The sequence below is a fragment of the Ranitomeya imitator genome, chromosome 7 (genome assembly GCF_032444005.1).
Source record: "Ranitomeya imitator isolate aRanImi1 chromosome 7, aRanImi1.pri, whole genome shotgun sequence".
Classification (NCBI taxonomy): Eukaryota; Metazoa; Chordata; class Amphibia; order Anura; family Dendrobatidae; genus Ranitomeya; species Ranitomeya imitator.
Genome location: NC_091288.1, coordinates 76,278,432 through 76,302,023, shown reverse-complemented (window position 1 = coordinate 76,302,023; position 23,592 = coordinate 76,278,432). Strand labels below are relative to the sequence as shown.

General features: G+C 43.0%; 1 protein-coding gene across 3 annotated transcripts in view; it reads right to left on the bottom strand.

Moving 5' to 3' along the window:
- LOC138644753 (voltage-gated delayed rectifier potassium channel KCNH8-like) overlaps nt 1-23,592 on the bottom strand; it is an 824,668-nt gene that overhangs the window by 41,898 nt on the left and 759,178 nt on the right. For all 3 annotated transcript variants that reach the window (XM_069733531.1, XM_069733533.1, XM_069733534.1), the window contains one exon: nt 11,160-11,497. In XM_069733531.1, coding sequence (XP_069589632.1) covers nt 11,160-11,497 — 338 coding nt within the window. The remainder of the gene's footprint in view (nt 1-11,159; nt 11,498-23,592) is intronic.

Below are 23,592 nucleotides of genomic sequence, written 5' to 3'. Positions count from 1 at the left end.
CTTCGCTGGTAACCAGGGTAAACATCGGGTTACTAAGCGAAGGGCTGCGCTTAGTAACCCGATGTTTACCCTGGTTACCATCATAAAAGTAAAAAAAACAAACGCTTCATACTTACCTTCCGCTGTCTGTCCTCCGGCGCTGTGCTTTCCTGCACTCACTGTGAGCACAGCGGCCGGAAAGCAGAGCGGTGACGTCACCGCTCTGCTTTCCGGCCGCTGTGCTCACAGCCAGTACAGAGAAGCAGAGCGCCGGGGACAGACCGCGGTAGGTAAGTATGAAGCGTTTGTTTTTTTTACTTTTAGGATGGTAACCAGGGTAAACATCGGGTTACTAAGCGCGGCCCTGCGCTTAGTAACCCGATGTTTACCCTGGTTACCGGCATCGTTGGTTGCTGGAGAGCGGTCTGTGTGACAGCTCTCCAGCGACCAAACAGCGACGCTGCAGCGATCCGGATCGTTGTCTGGATCGCTGCAGCGTCGTTTAGTGTGAAGGTACCTTAAGAGCGGAACAGGACAATCACCCGGTCAGGGCAGATGTCCTGATGGAAATGTCAGAAGTAAAATGGGAGCTGTCTGTTCATGAAGAGAGTGAGACCTCGCTCTTCAAGACCCTGAGAGGTGCAAGATGCATGTACCAGTGAATGTGTGCATGAGGCCTTTGAAAAAGTGGTCGAAGCGTATAGGGTGCACTGGGCACCTGTGACTCAGCAGTTGGTCTTTCTGTCGACCAGGGAAGACACAGTGAAGTGGATAGCTGTCCTGAGGGATATGCATCTACAATGCCTCCGCATGAAACAAATAATCATGTGGAGGAATAAGGAAGCCGCTCGACGTCTGGAGCTAGCGAGAGAAGCTCAAAATCGGCTAGAGTTTGTGGAAAACATTATACTGGTACCCAGAAATTTGGTGGGGAAAGTCATCGGAAGACTTGGGAGAGTGATGCAGGAGATGGTGGATAAATCCGGTGTGAAGAGACTGAGGATTCCTACTGATGACGAGGCCCAGGTCATGAGTGAAGATGGGATGGTTCCATTTCTTGTTGTTGGATCCATAAAGAGTCTTGGGAATATCAGGATGCTCCTGGGGTATCGCGTGGCATACCTAAGAGAAATCGAGCAACTAATATGTGAGAAGGAGCAGATCAATAAAGAGCTGCAGAAAATGGGAAACAGATGGCTGTCAACTTCACCTCGCGGGATAGAGAGGCGAAGAGGTTCGCTAATGGCTGAAGGTCCTAAAGATGCAGCTAACAGAGGACATACAGACATGTGGAAGAACTGCTCTCTGAGCAATGAAGACCATACAAGAAATGGCCAGCAGAGAGATTACAGAAAGAGGCCTGATGAAAGAGATAGTAGTGTCGCCTCAGTTAGCTCAGGGCTGAGTGACTTAGGTGGGAGACACTGCAGCAGACGTGTTGACAAATACTCAGACCAGACAGATGGTATGCTCCCTGCAAGGCAACCTGGAGTATTTGGTCTTTGGTGCACATGAGCACTAAGATGTTGTTTCATGAATCTGGGTTCCGGGTTGCGGGTAGCTATCAGAGAAGGGAGGGTCTGGCTACCCACATACCTCACCTCTGGGTGAGGGTGATCACTGTATCCCTTTTTACTGTGGGAAATGTGAATGTTTGAGGACCTGCAGTGATGTCAGGATCACGTGACCAGCCCATGTGATCCATACCTCACCTATGGGGTGTGGTTACACGGTACATAATGTGACCAGGGTGTGGGTCACATGTTCCTCTACGCTCTCTGAGTGTGGACCTGAATGGTTCTGTGCTGGAAGGTCCTGGAAACCTAAGTGTTGGGAGTGTTGTTTCCCTGCAGAGCACGTGGTGGGACTCTGGTACTGGTGGCCTGGGGTGTTGGACGGTCCCAGCCAGGGACGGACATCCTGAATAGCACCCGGACAGGTCACCTGTGGTGAGGACCTTGGACTGACGAGGAGTCAGCCTGTGGAGCAGGAGCTCCTGAGAGCTAGCCCCAGGTATGGGGAAAGGACTATGTGCCCTGATAAAGGACAGTTATATGAACTGTGCGGCATGCGGTCACCCATGGCAACTGGCAAAAGTAAGGTCCAGCATGTTTACTGACTGTGCTTCAAAGCCGTATACTATGAAGTGCTAAGTATTATGTGAGGCCTGTGATGTGTAACATGGCCTACAGTGGTTATGCTGAGTGGATAATAAACCACATGGACTGTTTATGTGAAAAACCGTGCCTGTCTGCTTATCCTGCTGCCAAGCGAGTATTCCCCAATACGCTAGTGAGCGCTATCTCACTATATATATATATATATATATATATTGTGATGCAGTGACCTCTGTGACAGCTAGGGGGTGCTGTGAGTGCTCTTTGGGATGTGCATGGAGGCATATCTATTGTGATAATCGTGGTGAAACAGTGACTGGCTGTGTTGTGAATGGCTGATATGTGTCGCAAAGGGAGTCTGCGAAGTAAGTCTGATGCAATGTTGTTGTTCTGGGACCTGTAGTCCCTCAAGTGTGTATATGTATGGTGTAGCTGTAAGGGAGACTTACTAGGCTAGTTGTGTGAGATGGGTGGGACAAACTAGCCACACATCCACACTCCCATCCAGGGGAGTGGTTAAGGGTATATAATGTGACCAGGGTGTGGGTCACATGGTTCCCTTGTGGTTCCAGTGGAAGGTCCTGGAGAGCCTGTATGTTGGGAGGTCCTGGGAGTAGGACCAGATCCCTGAATAGCACACTGAACCACCTGTGTTGGATTTCCTGGGAGTAGGAGTCCTGAATAGCACATGGTGGAGCTTTGGACCTGGTGAGCCTGGTGTGTTGGATTTCCTGGGAGTAGGAGTCCTGAATAGCACACTGAACAACCTGTGTTGGATTTCCTGGGAGTAGGAGTCCTGAAGAGCACATGGTGGGGCTTTGGACTTGCTGGTGGCCTGGGGTGTTGGACGAGGTCCTGAATAGCACCTGGACAGGACACATGTGCGGTTCATGTGGGGAAGCTACCGTCCTTCGGTGGGTCTGGACTGACTAAGATATGCCGCCCAGGCAAGTTGGTGATCCCTGTGAGGCAGCTTTCCCGGAGGAGTGGACTGATAAGGAGTCAGCAGGTGGAGCAGGAGCTCCCATCAGGTACCTATACAGACTGTTGGTGCTTGTAATGTTCTATGAACTGTGTGGTCTCCCACGGTGACTGAACGGAGTGAGGTTCGGCGTGTTTAGAGACCGCGACCCAGTGTCATGCGCTGTATGTGACTTGGTACCCATGGTAACTGGGCAAAGTGAAAGGTCCAGCATGTTTAGTGTCCGTGAGTCAAAGCTGTAAATGAAGTGTTAAGACAAAGCTGCAAGTTAATGTCACCAGTTGGTGCCTATTGTGTTCTATGGAATATATAATATGAACTGTGCATAACCCGGTTTATGACACTTTAATAAACTGCATGGACTGTTTTGTGTTCAAAAATCGTGCCTGACTACGTCAATCCCGTGCCAAGCGAGTGTCCCCCAATACACTTAGTGAGAGCAATCTTACAATATATATATGTGTGTGTGTGTGTGTGTGTGTGTGTGTGTGTGTGTGTGTGTGTGTGTGTGTGTATGTATGTCCGGGATTGGCATCTGCACCGTCGCAGCTACAGCCACAAAATTTTGCACAGTCACACGTCTGGACCCCGAGAGCGTCATAGGCTATGTTGTGAGGTGAAATTTTAACTCCGCGCTTTCCAATTCACCAAACAATTTTGCCCCTATCTACATAATGGGGAAAAAGTGAAAGGAAAAGTGTTGGAGGCGTCGCAGCTACAGCCACAAAATTTTGCACAGTCACACGTCTGGACCCCGAGATCGTTATAGGCTATGTTGTGAGGTGAAATTTTAACCCCGCGCTTTCCAATTCACCAAACAATTTTGCCCCTATCTACATAATGGGGAAAAAGTGAAAGGAAAAGTGTTGGAGGTTGACAGCTGCCAGATGTGAACAAGGGGGACTTAAAGAATGAGAGCGATGGCGCCAAAGAGTATATACCGTACAGTTGCTAAGGTGGGCCCCGGACATGGGATACTCACCACACACGGGGATATGAATACACACAAAATGCGCCACACACTACCACGTGCTTGAACACATATCATCCTCAGCACACATTTCACCACACATACACCAACCTCACCACATAAAAGTCGAAACACAAAAGTCGCCGCTCAAAACTCGCCACGCGCAAGACTCGCCACGCGCAAAACCCGCCACAAGTGCAAAACTCACCTCATGGAAAACTCGCCACATGCAAAACTAGGCTCACGCAAAACTCGCCACACATGCAAAACTCACCTCATGGGAAAACTCGCCACACGCAAAACTTGTACCCGCGGAAAAATTGCCACATATCTGTATTAAAATAAACTTTAAATTTTAAACATCACCTATTTGCTTGATTGGGTCCCTTGTTTATCCATTGCTCACATTCTGGTGGTATTCATACAAAACTTGCACATACTCAAAAGGCACCACACATAAAACTCGCCACGTGCAAAACTCGCCATGCGCAAAATTTGCTGCACACAACTTGCTACACTAACCTGTCACATGCAACTCGACACACAAAAAGTTGCTACACGCATGTCGCCACACAAAATTCATCTCACAAAAGTCGCTACATGCATGTCGCCACACGCAACTCAACACACACAACTTGACACACGAAACTCGCCCTAAAACACACACAAGTCTGGTATTATCCTTCAAAAATAAAAATCTGATTAATAAGCAGACAAACTACAAGAGCAACAAATGTACCATATAGGAAATCCGGCAGCTGTCAGTCACATGACCTGTCTATTATGTGTATGTGTGAGCTAATATATACTGCCAGGGAGGAGGGCTTCCTGTTGGCTGGGGATTTATCAGGCTGCCAATTTAGCTTACAAATACGGAGGTAAAAATATTGACCAAATAACGTGTGATCGAGGTCTAATACAGGAGGAAATGACATACAGATATATACTATGTACAGGGGAGATAACACACAGGTATATACTATATAGAGGAGGAGATGACATACAGGTACATACTATATACAGGAGGAGATGACATACAGGTATATACTATATACAGGAGGAGATGACTCACAGGTATATACTATATACAGGAGCAGATGACCTACAGGTATATACTATATACAGGAGGAGATGACATACAGGTATATACAAGAGGAGATGACACACAGATATATACTATATACAGGGGAGATGACACACAGGTATATACTATATACAGGAGGAGGTGACATACAAGTATATACTATATATAGGAGGAGATGACATACAGGTATATACTATATACAGTGGAGATGACACACAGCAGGTATATACTATTTACAAGGGAGATTACATACAGGTATATACTATATACAGGAGATGACATACAGGTGTATACTATATATAAGGGAGATGACAAACATGTATATACTGATGTGAAAATGAGAGGTGTGAGGTGAAAATGAAAAGGTGTGAGTGCAAAATGAGAGGAGTGAGGGAAAATAGTGGAGTGATCGGAAAATGACAGATGTGAGGTCGAAATGACAAGTGTTAGGGGGGAATGAGAGGAGTGAGGGGGAAAATAAGAGGAGTGAGGGGGAAAATAAGAGGAGTGAGGGGGAAAATGAGAGGTGTGAGGGAGAAAATGAGAGCAGTGAGAGGGAAAATGAAAGATGTGATGGGGAAAATGAGAGGCGTGATGGGAAAATAAGAGAAGTGAGGTGCTATAACTAGCCACAGATATTTACTATGCCCAGGCAACGCCGGGCTCTTCAGCTAGTATATATATATATATGTACAATGACAAAAATACATTTAACACAAATATCTGACTTAAACTATATGTCATTTTCTGATTACAGCTTCCCTTAAGAGATCGTTCCTTGAACTGATCCTACAGACCTTTGGTGGTATAACTGGGCGTACTGTTTCCTTAAGCAAAATGTCAATTCATGCCTTGTACAAGTTTCTAGATTCATTTTATGTGTAATCTGTGATTCTGTACAACCTTAATTAGCATTAGATCTGCAGAGAGGCAGATATTTGGCATTATAAAACATCACATTTTAATTAGTTTTTATTTATTTTGTGCAGTCAGGCCCCAGCTAGTGCCCTCTTCGTAGCCAGTAAAACCCCCAACGTGCAGGACATACTAAATGTATCCATAGGCTTTAAATGCCAGTATCATTTTCATCTTCGTTTAACCAGTACACAACAGTATACTTAAAAAAAATTATATGGAGAAGTGTAGCAGACTATAATAATTTTTATTTCTATAATGCCAACATATTCCACAGCTGTTTACAATTTAGAGGGGGCTTGTACAAACAATAAATACATTACAGAATAGCACATAACTACTCGCAGTCCAATCTGTGAGGAAATAGGGGAGACAATGATAAAAAGTGCTTGTGTAGTAAGGTCCACACATAAATATAATAAATTGGATATTTAAATAACGCTGCATGAATCGCACATGGATGGTGTGAACAGATGCTACAAGGGTCCTGATTTGCAAGAATATTTTGTAAGGGAAAAACTGGGTAGTGCATTACATAGAATTGGCGCAGCACGTGAGAAGTCTTTTAGACAGCAGTGGGAGGTTCGGATATTAGTCTTGGGTCATTAGCAGAATAAAGGACATGGGTAAGGTGGTAGAGACGATGGAGTGGTGCTGATGTGTGGAGAGCTTTGTGGGTGAGAGTGATAAGTTTATATTCCACTCTGTTGCAGATGCAGATGGGTAGCCAGTGCAATGACTGGCACAGGGTAGAGGCATCGGTGTAGCTGTTGAAGAGGAATATGATCCTGGTTGCTGCGTTCCGGATGGATTGGAGAGTGAAGAGTTTAGTAAGAGGGAGACCGATTTGCAGAGTTGCTGTAGTCCAGACAAGAATGAATAAGCGTAACAGGAATAGTTTTTTGCAGAGTCAAAGGTAAGAAAAGGTTGAATTCTAGAGATGTTTTTGAGTATTAGGTGACAGCACTATGCTTTTTATGACAGTATCCTGTAAAAAAACCTGTTACATTTCATGGTTGCCAGAATGCGTGTGGTGAATGCTATCCATCACAATGAATGATGGGTGATGATGAATGCTATCCATCACAAGATACATATGGAAGCCCTTTAACATCTTTGTTCACACTAGGAGAGTTCACGGATATTTAAAGCATGTGACCCAAAGTAGTGAGCACCAATGAGCACCTCCACAGGTGTGGGGTGCGCTGATAAGCTGCAAGCCACTACCACTGCCCAATTTTGGATTTCAATACCTTATTGGTACATTCAATATATTTTACAGTTGTGGCCAAAAGTTTTGAGACTGACACTAATTTTGGTTTTTACAAAGTTTGATGTTTTTAAAGTGGCAATTTGCATTTAATATAGATTAATATGAGTGACATCTGGAAGAATGATTGTCCTGAGAAGAAAACGTGAACGATACCATGAGTCCTGTGTCATTCCAACAGTAAAGCATCCTGAGACCATTCATTTGTGAGGGATTTTAGTCATGGAGTGGGCTTACTCACAATATTGCCTAACTGTCATCAATAAAGAATGGGATCTAAACATCTCCCAATAGGAACTCCTTCCAACGATCCAGAAGCAACTTAATGAATAATGTTTTTTCCAGCATGATGCAGACCATGTCACAAGGCAAAAGTGACAATTAAGTGGCTTGGTGAGAAAAACATTGAAATTTTGGGTCCATGGCCAGAAAAATCCCCAGATCTCAATCTCATTGCGAACCTCAAGGTTGGTTGGTTGGTTAATCCTCAAGAATCGAGTGAATAAACAAAACACATAAATTGTGATAAACTACAAGCACTAATTAGGGCAAAAAAGGCTGTAATAGGTAAGGATTTGGCACAGAAGCTGATATCCAGCTGCCAGGTCGAAGGGCAGAAGTGTTGAATAATATGGGTCACACTGGAAATATTGAGTCTTTGCATAAACTTGATGTATTTGTCATGAAAAGTTTGCACTGATGAGGGGCAGTACCCCGAAACACAGTGTCTGCAAATTGAATTTCTGGTTTGGCTATTATCCTAAGTCATGTGGCAAGGTTTGTTAAAGGGTCAACATTGTAGGATTGATACTTCCAATAGGTGGCCCTAGAGTTCTAGTTCTCTTGCTCTCTGACGAGACAATTTGCATAATTAGCATATTTCCCAGAGGAGCATTGCAGCTTTAAGTCTCCTCATCTTGGCATGCTTATCATGTCACTCTCCGCAAGGAGAAACGATACTTCTTGGATATCGGTCGGATGCCTCTCACACGGCCAAACCAAATCTCCACTTTGCACTGATGAGGGGCAGTACCCCGAAACACAATGTCTGCAAATTGAGATTCTGATTTGGCTATTATCCTAAGTCATGTGACAAGGCTCGTTAAAGGGTCAACATTGACTTGCAGGATTGATACTTCCAATAGGTGGCCCTGGAGTTCTAGTTCTCTTCCTCTCTGAAGAGACAATTTGCATAATTAGCATGTTTCCCAGAGGAGCATTGAGGCTTTAAGTCTCCTCATCTTGGCATGCTTAGCATGTCAATCTCTGCAAGGAGAAACAATACTTCTTGGATATCATGAAAAGTTTAAAACTTCTGAAATGCTTAATTGTACTTTGGTAACAATAGAAACATCTGACTAAAAGACCTAAGAACTCAAAACTTTTGGTTACGACCAAAAACTGTTCATAAACTAAAACCACCTAATCTGTGTGCCCTACACTGATGCGTGCCATACACAACTACCTGAGCCAGCAAGATTTATTCCATCGCCATTCCCATTGTGGCTACCCAGGATTCTGCAAGTTTCCCCTCTGCAATCTCTCTCACAGGACTCTCTATAACAAGAGTAGGGGCATAATGACCGTGGTCACAGAGGTCGCGACCACAACTGGGCCATGCGGGTGGGGGACCATAAGGGTGATTAGTCCACCAACGCCAGCAGAAACTTCAACTGGATGTGTGTCAATCGGGTCTGTGTGAGGCAATACATGCTGCCGCCCAATTAGAGGCCAGCAGCTGACGTTGGCATGCATATGACTGGGGGTGCATGGCAGTAACATCATGCGTTCCCATCGCTTGCACACTGAAGTCAGTTTCCAGCTTCAGGAGAGGATGCTGCACAGCGGGGGAGTGGAGGGAAGGTGAGTATAACTGTTTTTTTTTTTTTTTTAATGAATTAAAGAACAGAGTGAGAACAAAGGACATAACAGCATGGGGCCCAGAACAAGGGAAATATACCTGTATAAGGGACTACCAAAATACAAGTCTATTAATTATCAGAGATGGGGCATGGCAGGTGTGCTACCGAAACGCGCGTCAGGGTGGGCGCACGGACCCTGGGAGTCTCACATCTTGCCAAGAGGTAATTAGCACTTCTATATTCCACCATAAATTTTGGCACTACACACTCTGTATACATTTCATCTCATAATAGACTTTCATTTAGTCTGATGGTGTGCATTGGTGGTCTGTTTCTCTTTTATAGTGCATCCATGTCACGTATATTCTATTTATCCCCTATATGGGGAATGTATGGTTCTCTGCTGATCCTTTGAATGGTACATGGGTGTTTTAATTCCCCGATTCCGTGCGCCCTCGGTATCTATACACGACTGTGCGGTGTTCTTGTACACCATGCGGCGCTTTGCCCCTACCTGTTTGTTACTATTCTATTAATAAAGATTATTTTATATTGCTATTTTTGAATTTTGGGTCTTTTTTTGGGTCTTCTGACCCACTCCTTTTTCCTTAAATATGTATTAGCGACTAGTTCGTATTTAGTCCTTACTTCTATCTGCAAAGTTATAATTCTTTTCATCCCTTTAATCGTCCTAGGGAATGTTTACTATTCTGATTTCAGTCGTGTTTTTGCTTAATTATTGAACACACCATAAGGCATAGTAACTAATGAAATAGAGAATTGTTTAGTTACTAGTGATGAGGGAGTATACTCATTGCTCGGGTTTTCCCGAGCACGCTCGGGTGGTCTCCGAGTATTTGTTAGTGCTCGGAGATTTAGTTTTTGTCGCCGCAGCTGCATGATTTACGGCTGCTAGCCAGGCTGAATACATGTGAGGAATGCCCGTTTGTTAGGGAATTCCCACATGTATTCAGGCTGTCCAGCAGCCGTAAATCATGCAGCTGAGACGAGGAAAACTAAATCTCCGAGCACTAACAAATACTCGGAGATCACCCGAGCGTGCTCGGGGAGACATGAGCCAGAATGCTATTTGCTCATCACTATTAGTTACATGAAAATAAAACGACTCCGTACGGTATCAACAAAGGTGTAATTGTTTTATGTGTAACCATAAAAAAATTCAAAGGCACAATCAATAAATGTAAATGCTGCTTTCAGTAACCTTTACGGTAATTCCACATGTTGAGCATTCCTACACAGATTTTGTTGCAGTTTCGAGGAGGAATTCATACTATGCATTGCAACGGATGTAATCCACAGTGCCAATCTGCAGAAAGAATGCTCGACATGACATGTGCCCCATTCATTGTCTACAACCGTATATAGCCGAGAAACGTTAGGACTATGTAGAGCCCAGTTCTAGGGTACCAGGGTTTAAGAGTCCTCCTCTTGGCATAGTGGTAACTTACCATGTTGGGAATAACCCCTTAAATCAATTATTTATTTTTATTTTTTCGTAATAGCCTCATTATAATGCTCCATAGACTTACATTGTGAAAACTACTTCCGCTCCACACATAAATCCAAGTGTGATCCGGCAAGTGAGAATATGAATCATGTAAGTGAGAAGAGGCCCTGGGCAGCACTGGAAACCAGGGAAGAAGGCCATCGCTAAATATATTAACGCACTTATGCTACATTACATATTCGTTTAGACTGATTTTCTGCTTCCTCACAACTGGCTAGGTCAGACCCTGCTTTGCAAACACGTATAGTTTCAGAAAGCATGAGGCATCATGAATCGGAACCAGCCTTCCTTGGCTCCATGATATAACTGAGGACAACCCTTGTGTCATATTGGAATCCAGTCTATCAACACAGTATGGGCTCCGGCATGTGATGGAGGAAACTGTGTAGGCGATGGATTCCACTTTACGCTATTCTGGAGTCACATGACGGTACAACATGTAGGCTACTTACCTTGGACTCAGCATAGGCGGGACATTGAGACTAAAAGCAGGAAGTTGCAGCTTACAAGGTCTTCCCCCTTCACCACCTGAGAACTTTCCCTTTTCACTTGATCCAAGGATGTCTCCAAAGCTCTTGTCTACTCTCTTCGTTGGAGTTTTAAAAGCACGTGGCGACAGAGGAGAGAGCATTGGAGAGCTATATGGTTTAGGCACCTTTAGAGAGGAATCAACTGGGCTCACTCCTCTTGGACTTATCGGCAAGGGACATTTTTCATCATCTTCAAATTCATCATCTTCCAAAATGGATGGAAGCTTTTGAATTAAACCTCCATTGCTTTCATGATCAAGCTGGGAAGAAAATATTGATACAGCATGAGAATTTTTTTTTTACATTTGGGTGTAGCATTGATTATTACAATAATATTTTTCAAGGAAAAAATACCATAATTCCTTATGCATAATACATATTAGGAGTAGTAATCTGTTGCTGAAATGTTGCACATCCTATTCAGTATAACTTGCATTTTATTCATTTAAATCCCTACTTATCTTTGTGGGCTGTCCTCATCCATGACTGACGGATGTCTCTGCATGCATGTGCACACCGGGAAGGCCGTCACTTATAGGACCACCCACTGAGCAAAGGATGAGTAGGGATGGGAATGAATAAATATAAGATGTACTGAATATTTTCACACAAACCTATATATCAATCTGCTCATCCCATCTTGCGCTATAACATGATGTAAGAATATTGTACAAAATTTTATAGTGACGGGTTCCCTATAAGGATGGCACTCATGCATTCAAATCTATGGGTGCATTGAAAACGTTGGTCTGCACTCTGATGACATACGAGTGCAGTCCGATTTTGCGGACCCACACAATGAAAAAGATAGAGAAATTTTGTTCTTGATCTTCTGTTAACAGTGTGCTCCGATTCTCTTATCTGAAAGAATCAGATCACACTAAGCCGACAATCAAACTAACTCTAATCAGAATTTGTTCGGAGTGTGATTAACATAATCGGTTCCCTCAAATGAGAGAATTTACGCTCTACGCACTTCCAGTTATTTATAGAGGAATTTTTTGCAGTCCCTTTATCATCATAGACAAGATTACGATGAAAGTATAGAAGGCACAGGATCCACAATTCACAATAGTTGATGTCACAGCTCCCCTCCTCCCCTTCCCTTCACAATGACTTTTGCCATGTTGTTAGATACTTCAGTACCATTCAATGGGATCTGAGTCAGTCTGCATGTGGCAGTTTGCGATAAGAAAAATTAGAAACATTATCAAAAATTAATAAAATACATTTAAACAATGGGTCATTATCTGATTTCAATTTTCCTATCAGTATGGTAAGCCATTATGACATCACAATTGTTTCCTCTGGGCACGCTGCTGTCACATCATAAGTGGATTTTTCTCAGATAACTGTGTGACATCACAACGGTTTGGTTCAGATTCAATATTGTGACATCACAAGTGCTTTTCTGTCAACAGTATTTCTGTCAGGTAAGATTTTGAGAAATCACAAAACCACTGTAATGTCACAAGTGGGTTTTAAACAACAAGTTGCATTGTCATAAATTGTTTTCACTCATGTAAACTGATGTGAGATCACAGATGAGTTTTAGGCAGGTAGCTGGTAAACTAATGTGACATCACAAGTAGGTCTCAGGCAGGTAACTGCTGTGACATCACAGGTGAGTTTCAGGCAGGTAAGCAGCTGTGACATCACATGTGACTTTCAGGAAGGAAGGCAGCTGTGACATCACAGGTGAGTTTCAGGCAGGTAAGCATAAAGGTACCTTCACACATAACAATTTCGTTAACGATATCGTTGCAACATCACGCTTTTTGTGACGTAGCAACTATATCGTTAACGAAATCGTTATGTGTGACAGCGACCAACGATCAGGCCCCTGCTGGGAGAACGTTGGTCGCTGGGGAATGATCAGGACCTTTTTTTGGTCGCTGATCACCCGCTGTCATCGCTGGATCGGGGTGTGTGACACCGATTCAGCGGTGTTCACTTGTAACCAGGGTAAATATCGGGTTACTAAGCGCAGGGCCGCGCTTAGTAACCCGATATTTACCCTGGTTACCATTGTAAAAGTAAAAAAAAACCAGTACATACTCACATTACGATGTCTGTCAGCGCCGGCCGTAAAGCAGAGCACAGCGGTGACGTCACCGCTGTGCTCTGCTTTACAGCTGGGTATGTAGTGTTTTTTTTTTTACTTTTACAATGGTAACCAGGGTAAATATCGGGTTACTAAGCGCAGCCCTGCACTTAGTAACCCGATGTTTACCCTGGTTACCCGGGGACTTCGGCATCATGGGTCGCTGGAGAGAGCTGTCTGTGTGACAGCTCCCCAGCGACCACACAACGACTTACCAACGATCACGGCCAGGTCGTATCGCTGGTCGTGATCGTTGGTAAGTCGTTTAGTGTAACGGTACCTTAAGCAGCTGTGACATCACAAGTAGGTGTCAGGCAGGTAACTGCTGTGACATCAGATAAGCTAATGTGACATCCCACGCTTTTCATGCCATGTCGTTTGTTCTGACATCTTCCCACTGTGGAGATCAGACTGAACTAAAGGAATCCATCTTGTCTTCTTCCTGAGAAATCTCGCTTACAACAAGATACATTTCTGCTGACTTGACATTTCCTTTTATGGAAGTAATCATGTGTGCATTCCTTCTTTCAATAGCAGCCTTTCATTCACCTTCCAGATGATGTAACTTTCTACTGATAAAGACTGGTATAGATTGTTTATGTAAGAGATAGTGAAATATGAGCGCTTGTGCGCATGTCTGTAAAAGAATAATTCTTTTCTATATAAAGGGAGGGCAAAGCCCAGAGACACAGATGTGCTCCTGGGCTTCCCCTGTATATGATCACACAATACCTTGTTTGCGTGTCATTTACTCAGGATCCCTACCTCTAGTAAGCCAGGGACTGAGAAGGACTTAACATTTCTTTGGCGCACCGAACAGGGACCCGAGATGAGAGTATTTGCTCGAGATTCACCTGCAGATACGGACAATGGAGATCTGGGATAATGGACGGCAAATGAACTGAAAAACCTGGCCAGGTAAGAGACATTATTAGTTCTCTTTTATCTGCCTTGTATTATCCGAAAGATCTCTATGAGCCGTGTCACGCTGGGTTAGTCTAGTAGTGAGTAGATACCTATAAAACTCGGGTTACTATATTGTATAGATTTATGAGTCCTGTCCCTGGCAGTGTGTGAACAGTGTGAAGGTTGTGGTATGTTGTGAAAGAAGAGCAAAAGTGCGTAGAAAAATAAGCTGAAATAGTTGGGGTATAAGCCTTATACACGGAAGTCAGCCTAACTGGGTCATGTGGTTGCGTCCTTTCGGGGAGACCTCCGCCCATGCTTGACTCTCATTTAAGTGCTTAACCTCCTTCATTTCTGGATAAGGTTTGATAGAATGAGCCCAGGACGCGGGTCCATGAGCCTGGGACAAGTATGCTAACTGACACAGAAAGTTTTGTGATCTGTATGGTGTTGCTGGGTCTGTTTGCGTGCATAATAGCACTTAAGTACATTCTGCACATTAGAAAGAATGGAGCAGATCAGCCCTTCAATATTTTAGCTCCCTAGGAGAGAAGGCAACGAGACATCACCTAGGATAAGTGATTGTCCAAACGTCACCTGGGGTAGAAATAGCTAATATTGAAAAAAAAAAAAAAAAAAAAGAAAAATGGGAAATAAACAGACAAAAACCGTCTTAGGACAAGTGGAAGCAGCAGATATCATACAGGAAAGATGTGGGAAGACAGTCAGAAGTCAGATTAGAAGGGTAAGAGAAAAATTGGGAATTTCAGAAGCACTTATGTTCAGTACAGAATGGGAAAAACTGAGTAAAGAACGAGGTGGAATTATCAAAGACAATGGGTGGGAAGAAATCATACACTGTATGATAGAGGTCTCAAAAACAGCTAAAGAGGAGAATTGGAAGTATGATCCAGACACTTCCAAATGGATTATGGGGAAGGGAAAAAGTTGTGACATAATCCCACCACCTTACCTAGATCCAAAAGCCCAATCATTTGTACCATCTGGAGGAGCAGAAGGAGGAAAACAATTTCCAGCCTTGTATCCCAATCTTGGTGGGGTAGGAGGATGGGTATGTTCACACTGTGGACAACAAAATCCAGATTGGAGAAATGATTGCCTAGTCTGTGGTACACCTAGACATGGCGCTGTACTTGCCCCTGTTAGGGTAGTACCAAGACCCTTTAGGGAACCTGGTGCTGACGGGGTAATGGGAACTAGATATCACCAGACCCGACAGTATTTTCCTTGGTCCCCTGCTGAAGGTATGTCCCTCCTGCATAATGCGCCTGATCCCACTCAATATCCCATCCGATTTGCACAATACATACAACAAATCATGCAGACTCATGCTGGGGTCTGGGCGGACGGGGAAGAATTATGTAGAATGAAAATGTCCCCCGGACTTTTTCAGGAATTATTGACACACCTACAGCCCAATAGACCAGTGGCAGAAGGGGGTGCCTTACAGACAGAAGCATCAGGTACCCAGTTCACAGAGGCATTAATAATTTTCATGAGAGAAAAACAGAGGGAAAGGGGATCTACGGGTATGATTATGCAGAAATTTGGGCAAAGTATTGAAGAATATAGTCAAGAATTAGAAAATAGCTTTAGGGATGAAGGATTGGATTTGACTGATGCTTCAGTAAGGAGACTTTTTACAAAACAATTAATAGAGGGGCTAGATCCGAAAATCAGAGAAAAATTTAAATCCTCTACTCCAGATTGGAGAACAATTGAACAACCAAATATTGTGAAACAACGATGTTTAGGAATAGTCATGGATATGAGAGAGAATCGTAAGCCTGTTAGAATAGCACAAGCTAATACAGGAGGAAGAGTGAGACACAACTTTCCTTGCCACTACTGTAAAAAGCCAGGTCATTTCCAAAGAGAGTGCAGGAAGAAGTTGGCAGATATAAAGTCAGGCAAATTTGTTCCCAGAAATAACCCTCCCCAAACGGACAACCAGCAGAAATCTACCATCATAGATGGTCCCATACCAGATTCAGATTGACTCGATGTGTTACAAACTTCCCTACCAGCTAGAAGACCTATGATACAGGTGAATGTGGGGGGGAGAGAGATTCCATTTTTGATAGATACAGGTGCAACTTCCTCAATTTTGAATCAAGATTTTCTTCCGAATCCGGAAGATATTTCAGAACAAACAACTTTTGCTGAGGGTTATGATGGGGTAATTCGAACACTGCCATATACTGTGCCCCTAGAGGTCTCATTAGGACCTAAATGTTTTGCATCCAGATTTTTGTATGCCAGAGGTGCCCCAACATGTTTGTTAGGAACTGATGTCCTAAAGAAATTAGAAGCTAACATCAATTTTAGGGAAGATGGCACAGTTATACTGACTATCCCTGATGATGCAGAAACATTAGAACAATATGTTAGAATTCAGGCTTTTGAGGATTATGCTGAAGAAAAAGAGTACACCACAGATCTAGACCTCTCAATGGTCCCAGAAACACTGTGGGCACAGGGTGACACCGATGTGGGACTATTGCATATCTCTCCTGTAAAACTATCTGTGCAACCAGGAACTGTTCTCCCACAGCTCAGACAATACCCTGTGAGTGCCCAGCAGGAACTAGCGATTACAAAACAGATAGAGGGATATAAAGAGAAAGGAGTTTTGGTAGAGATACAATCACCTGCTAACACTCCTCTGTATCCAGTCAAAAAGAGAACTCTTGATAAGAGTTCTATGCCCAAATATCGTATGGTACATGATTTAAGAGAAATAAACAAAGTTCTAGATCCAATCACCCCAGTTGTACCCAATCCTCATACGTTACTATCACAGATACCAGCCAGTTCTCAAGTGTTTACTGTAATAGATCTTTCAAATGCATTTTTCTCGGTTCCTTTACACCAAGATAGTTGGCATTTGTTTGCATTTACATTTAAGGGCAAACAGTTGGCGTGGACACGCCTTCCACAGGGAATGATACACTCCCCTACTCTTTATTCAAATGCCCTACAAACAGTCCTCCAGAGGTTTGAACCCGAACCACAGGTAGTAATTTTGCAGTATGTGGATGACCTACTACTTTGCTGCCCAGATCTAGAAACTGTAGAAAGGTCCACTGTGAGTTTACTATGTTTTTTAGAAAAAGAAGGGTGTAAAGTGAATAGACAAAAGCTACAAGTTTGTCAGACCAAAGTGGTCTTTCTAGGTCATTGCATTTCTCAAGGTAAAAAGCATCTTACACCACAAAGAACTGAAGCAATAAGACAGATGAATGAGCCTAGAAATCATAAACAGCTACGAGCATTTTTAGGAATAGTGTCTCATTGTAGACAATGGATTATACATGCCAGTCAACTAATGCAACCACTGTATGACTGTGTAAAAAGTGAACCTTATTTGTTGACAAAAGAAGGTCAGATTTCGTTCCAACAATTAAAAGATGCCCTTGTTTCAGCTCCAGCGTTAGGGCTACCAGACTACACCAAACCGTTTCAGCTTATGGCTGCAGAAGTTGATTCCCATGCTACAGGAGTTCTTACCCAGAAGCATGCAGGGAAACAAAGACCAATTGCATATCTTTCAGCAAGGTTAGATCCCGTAGCTAGAGCAGCGCCAACCTGTGTACGTGTAGTTGTTGCTGTCTCACTATTGTTGGACAAAGCATCAGAAATTGTCCTAGAGTATCCACTCACAGTTCAAACTACACATGATGTTTATGGGATATTAAACCAGGTCCAACCAAAACACATTTCCATGGCCAGACATTTGCGGCTACAGTGTTCTTTGTTGCTCCCCTCTACTATCACATTTGCTAGGCTTCAGACTCTCAATATAGCTACACTGCTACCTCTCGAGTCTGAAGGGGGGAATAAGGACACTGATCCACACGCAAATTTTTTCCCTACAGACACACATGATTGTACAGAGCTCATTTTACAAGAAACGGTAGGCTTACCCAATGTATCCGAAACACCACTTCAAAATCCAGATTTAGAGCTGTTTATAGATGGTAGTAGGTTTGCAGATGACACAGGTAACTTCCATACAGGGTATGCAGTTGTGTCAGAATCTGAAACTCTCAAAGCAGAACCACTTCCACCGAAACAGTCTGCACAAGAAGCAGAACTAACAGCATTGATTGAAGCTCTTAAAATAGCTGAGAACCAGACAGCTAATATATACACTGATTCTAGGTATGCACATGGTATTGTGTTTGATTTTGGAGTAATCTGGAGAGCTAGAGGTTACATGACAGCGTCAGGACAACCTGTAAAACATGCTTCTCTGATCAAACAGATCTTAGAGGCTGCACAAGAAACAAAAGAAGTAGCAGTAATCAAGGTAGCTGCACATGTGAGACTCGACACTAGGGAATCTAGGGGAAATGATAGGGCTGATAAAGCAGCCAAAGCAGCAGCTGTCAAACCCTTACAACAGGTTCATACTGTAAACCCCACAGAAAATACTGAAGATAGACTGAGACAAGCACAGGAAGATGCAGGAGAAGAGGAGAGGGACAGGTGGAAAAAGGAAGGGGCAGAAGAACAAGCGGGAATTTGGAAGAAAGATGGACTAATATGTCTACCTAGAGCCTGGTATCCGATTGTAGTTGGTGGACTGCACCACCCTACTCATGTGTCTGCAAATGCAATGACACTACTGGCAAAGCAAGTCTGGTTGGCTCCAGGTTTTGGCAACTATGCAAGAGACTATTGTGCTGCATGCGCTATATGCCTGGCACATAATCCCGGACAGACAACAAAGACCCCTATGAAGCACCACGTCCGACCTCTCTACCCGTTTCAGCGATTACAAATAGACTTTATCCAGCTGCCAAAAAGTAATGGGTATGAGTATGTGTTGGTATGTGTGGACATGTTCTCGGGGTGGCCAGAGGCCTATCCAGTTCGGAAGGCTTCAGCTAAAAACACTGCTGTAAAGCTAGTTGCCGAACTGATACCCCGTTACGGTCTCCCTGAAGTGATCGAGTCAGATAGGGGTACTCATTTCACTGGAGAAATATTTCAAAATGTACTGAAAATGTTGGGTGTTGAAAGTCAGTTACACACTCCGTACCATCCTCAAAGTTCTGGTAAGGTGGAACGCATGAATGGAACTTTAAAATTAAAAATACAGAAAGCCATGGCTGAAACAGGAAAGCCTTGGACAGAATGCCTTCCACTGGCCCTTTACTCAATACGCAATACCCCAAGGGGTAAGACTAAACTGTCTCCATATGAAATTTTGTTTGGCAGGACTGCCAATTTAGGATGTTATTTTCCACAGCAACTTGTGTTAAATATTGAGTCATTGACTTCTTATGTGCAAAATCTTCAGAAACAATTAACTAAGGTGCATGCACAAGTTTTTGCTTCCCTTCCAGATCCTGACAACACAGAAGGAAGTCACAAGTTGGAACCAGGTGATCAAGTCTATGTAAAAAGACACACCAGAAAGGCTCTAGAACCAAGGTTTGACGGACCCTTCCAAGTCCTGTTGACAACACCTACATCAGTCAAGCTTGAAGGAAAGGCATCATGGATACATGCAAGCCATTGTAAGAAAAGCAGTATAAACTCATGATATTGATGTTAATAATGATAACCTCAACCGAGGCGTGGGATAGACTGAATTCTCTAGCCCCTTTGAACAATAGATTCGTACAACATCATAGAAAATTAGTGCATGACTTGTTAAACAATACACAAACCCTGACAGATTGTTGGATCTGTACCCATTCGCCGGTATCAGCCACAAGTATACCTTTTCTAGCAGTTCCCGTATTAGCAGAAGAAATATTCGCTTGGCCTAATTGTTCAGACAACCTGGCCAACAACCAAATTGGTAATGCTAGGCTGTGGAATACTACAATCGCCATACCAATTGTGGGATGGGTAGAATTTCCTTGGTGGCAGGGTAATCTCTCAGGGAGTAACACACATCTACAATATTTAGCATTTAGGGGAGGAAAATGGGTACCTAGAAATAAGACTGGATTAACTAATTTAGGACAGGTCCCCACAGAAAATCTACAGCTTAGTTTCAGTACAACCGTCCCCCCCTCTGATGCTTTCAAACCTGTAGTATTGGAAAGATACATACATAATAGAAAATGGAAACATTCTAAATTGTTCCCCCAAGGTGATGCAAACAGTTGTACAAGTAAGCTGGGGAACCTGGTTTGTAATAAATCCGATGAGTATATCAAAGGAATGCCTGTATGTGGGAATCCCGCAGCCGGGTACTGTAGCCCCTTGGGACAAAAACCCTCTTGGTGTATGCTTCAGAATGTATCTAGATTTGTGGACTTGGCTCACAGATTGGTATTGCAGCACTCAGCTCTATGGGATCTGCCTGAAGGTACATTTTGGATATGCGGAGAAGGAGCATATAAATGGCTTCCCGTAGGTATAAAGGGTACTTGTACATTAGGACGCCTAACCCCGGCTACATTCATAATTTCAAATAAACAAGTGAATATGCAAGCCGTGCCCAAGCACACACTGTATAAAAGAGCTGCAGATAACTCACCACGTCCCTCGGGGAGGCCACATATAGTACAAATGGGAATTCCTAACAAAATTGCTAGTACCATTTTTATTTATCCTATGTTAACACAGATGTGGGATAAATTAGTTAGAGCCACGGATTATCTAGATGATCAGATCTGGGATATATTGGATATACTAAACACTAGTATAGCTGTACAGAATCAGCTTATAATAGTCACTAACCAACATACCCTGGTATTGGATTACCTAACTGCCTCACAAGGGGGTATGTGTCAAATCATCGGACCCACCTGCTGTCATTATATAGACCCGAATAGTACTATGAGTATGACATTTAAATTAAAGGACGTACAACGACTCAGAGATCAGTATGACAAAGACAATGACCAGAATAAGGATAGCTGGTGGTCAGATACCTTTTCTTTTCTTAACCCAGCCAACTGGTTCAGAGGAATCGGTGGGTGGGTTGCTGGGATTATGCAGAGCATAATACATATAGTTATGATTATTGTAGTCATATACGTACTATTCCAGATTGTGCTCAAGAGTATCTCAGTATGCACAGATAAACTTTGTGTAATAGATGCAAGAGTATAAAGTTTTTTTTTTCCTTCTTCTCTTATGTTATCCTTTGCTAATACTGATTATTGCGCTTATTTTGCTATCCCTTTGTAATATCTGTACTTATTGCAAAACAAAGAAAAGGTTGCGAGAGTTAAACGGAAGAATTAATACTAGATTTGATTCTCTTATTGAATACAAGCATGTACATGTGTAATACCAAATAAAGGCTTTGTCTTTGGCCCTGTGGTAATAAAATAAATAAAAGAAAATGTCAAAGGGGGGAATTGTGGAGATCAGACTGAACTAAAGGAATCCATCTTGTCTTCTTCCTGAGAAATCTCGCTTACAACAAGATACATTTCTGCTGACTTGACATTTCCTTTTATGGAAGTAATCATGTGTGCATTCCTTCTTTCAATAGCAGCCTTTCATTCACCTTCCAGATGATGTAACTTTCTACTGATAAAGACTGGTATAGATTGTTTATGTAAGAGATAGTGAAATATGAGCGCTTGTGCGCATGTCTGTAAAAGAATAATTCTTTTCTATATAAAGGGAGGGCAAAGCCCAGAGACACAGATGTGCTCCTGGGCTTCCCCTGTATATGATCACACAATACCTTGTTTGCGTGTCATTTACTCAGGATCCCTACCTCTAGTAAGCCAGGGACTGAGAAGGACTTAACACCACTTTCAGGCTGCCTGGGGTCTACCATACTATTTGAACCATCAAACTGCAGTTAGAAATTTTGAAGCCCAAAAGTAGTTCTTGTCTTGTACAGGGGCCCTTTACACAATGAACGTTCTCATGGAATCACAGAAATCTGGAAATCAATGGGTAATTAATGCAGGAAGTATATCAGAAAAACTGTACAATATTCAAAGAACTTTGAGAAAGGCTATTTTCACCGAAACGCACGTCAGGGAGGATGCTCGTGGACTTACTCCTGACCGACTATGGGTAATGATATCAATTGATCTTTGTGCAATACTGATTTACATTACGGGAGTTAGATGTTGACTCATTAGGCTTTACGGGAGATGTGCAATATCTGTGATCACATATTGTAGCATTGGAGCTGACCTGTTTTGTCTTTTTTGATCATTTGTATAATGTCCTCTGAGTATCCCTTTTGTATGTGCTAGTCGGTGTAACCCCTTCTTGTTCTCTGTCTGCACCTGGCTACTTAATAAATTATTTTTTGGTTACTTTAAATATGTTTGGAATGTTTTGTCGCGGGTTTTTGTTTTCGTTTGACTGTTATGACTAGTGCGATTTTTCCTGTATAATGTCCACCAATATATGATCACAGCACTATAATATTAGAGCAGTTGAAGCAATTACTGTGATGAATGGTGTTTTCATGACATGGTTTCATTTCAATATTCAAAGAACAGTAGCCTTGATTAATCAGGACTGGCGATTTTCTCACTGGTGTTGATGAGGGGTCATGTAGGAGTCAGATGCTCCTGATTCATGAAGAGATGTATGCCTCCTACTAAATCAGGAGCGTCTGACGAGTGGCATGTGCCTCCATGTGCCACATGAGAAATCTTACCCTACTCCATGACTGGAATAAGTGTCCACGGCTCGTCATGAATTAGACAAGCTGTGATCTCGCACTCTTGCCGTGCCCCTGCTCCACCTATATTGGCAAAACTAGGAGAAACTTGGGCAAAAATGGAGCAACTTTTCAAAGTAATTTACACCAAGATTTAAGGTAAGTTGCTCTGATGAATCAGGGCCAATATCTTGAAACTGACATAGCTTTCATACTTGAGTCTATAAAATTCTAAGACGTGGAAGAAATATTAAGTGACGCATAACCAATCTTGGTAGCACAGGTTTGGCACCATATATCCCAATAATAAGCGGAACTCAACTATGTGATGTGCCATCAGGATGCTAGAAGAGAATGCCAATGTTGGCACCTTTATGACTCATCTTCGTTCTTGATTCGAGAATATTTATTGCATCAGTTGATGTATCACTAAATAGGGACTAATCGTATCTGTACAATTGCCTTCCTAACATAGCTCCCTGCCGGAGTCATTCTGTATGGAGCAATTACTTCCCCACCAGCCCTTTGTGTTGCGTTCTGGCAGTGGATCCATATCTTGGTTTCAGGAGCTAACGCTGAGAATACAGCTGCATGATTGTGAAAAGGAAGGAGCTGGTGTGGCCGCAACCGCTGATTGTGCTATCTCAGTGGCCTCCTGCTCATGCCCAGCAGGTTACGGGGAAGCTTGCCCGGCCAAATAACTGTCTCCTGATTAC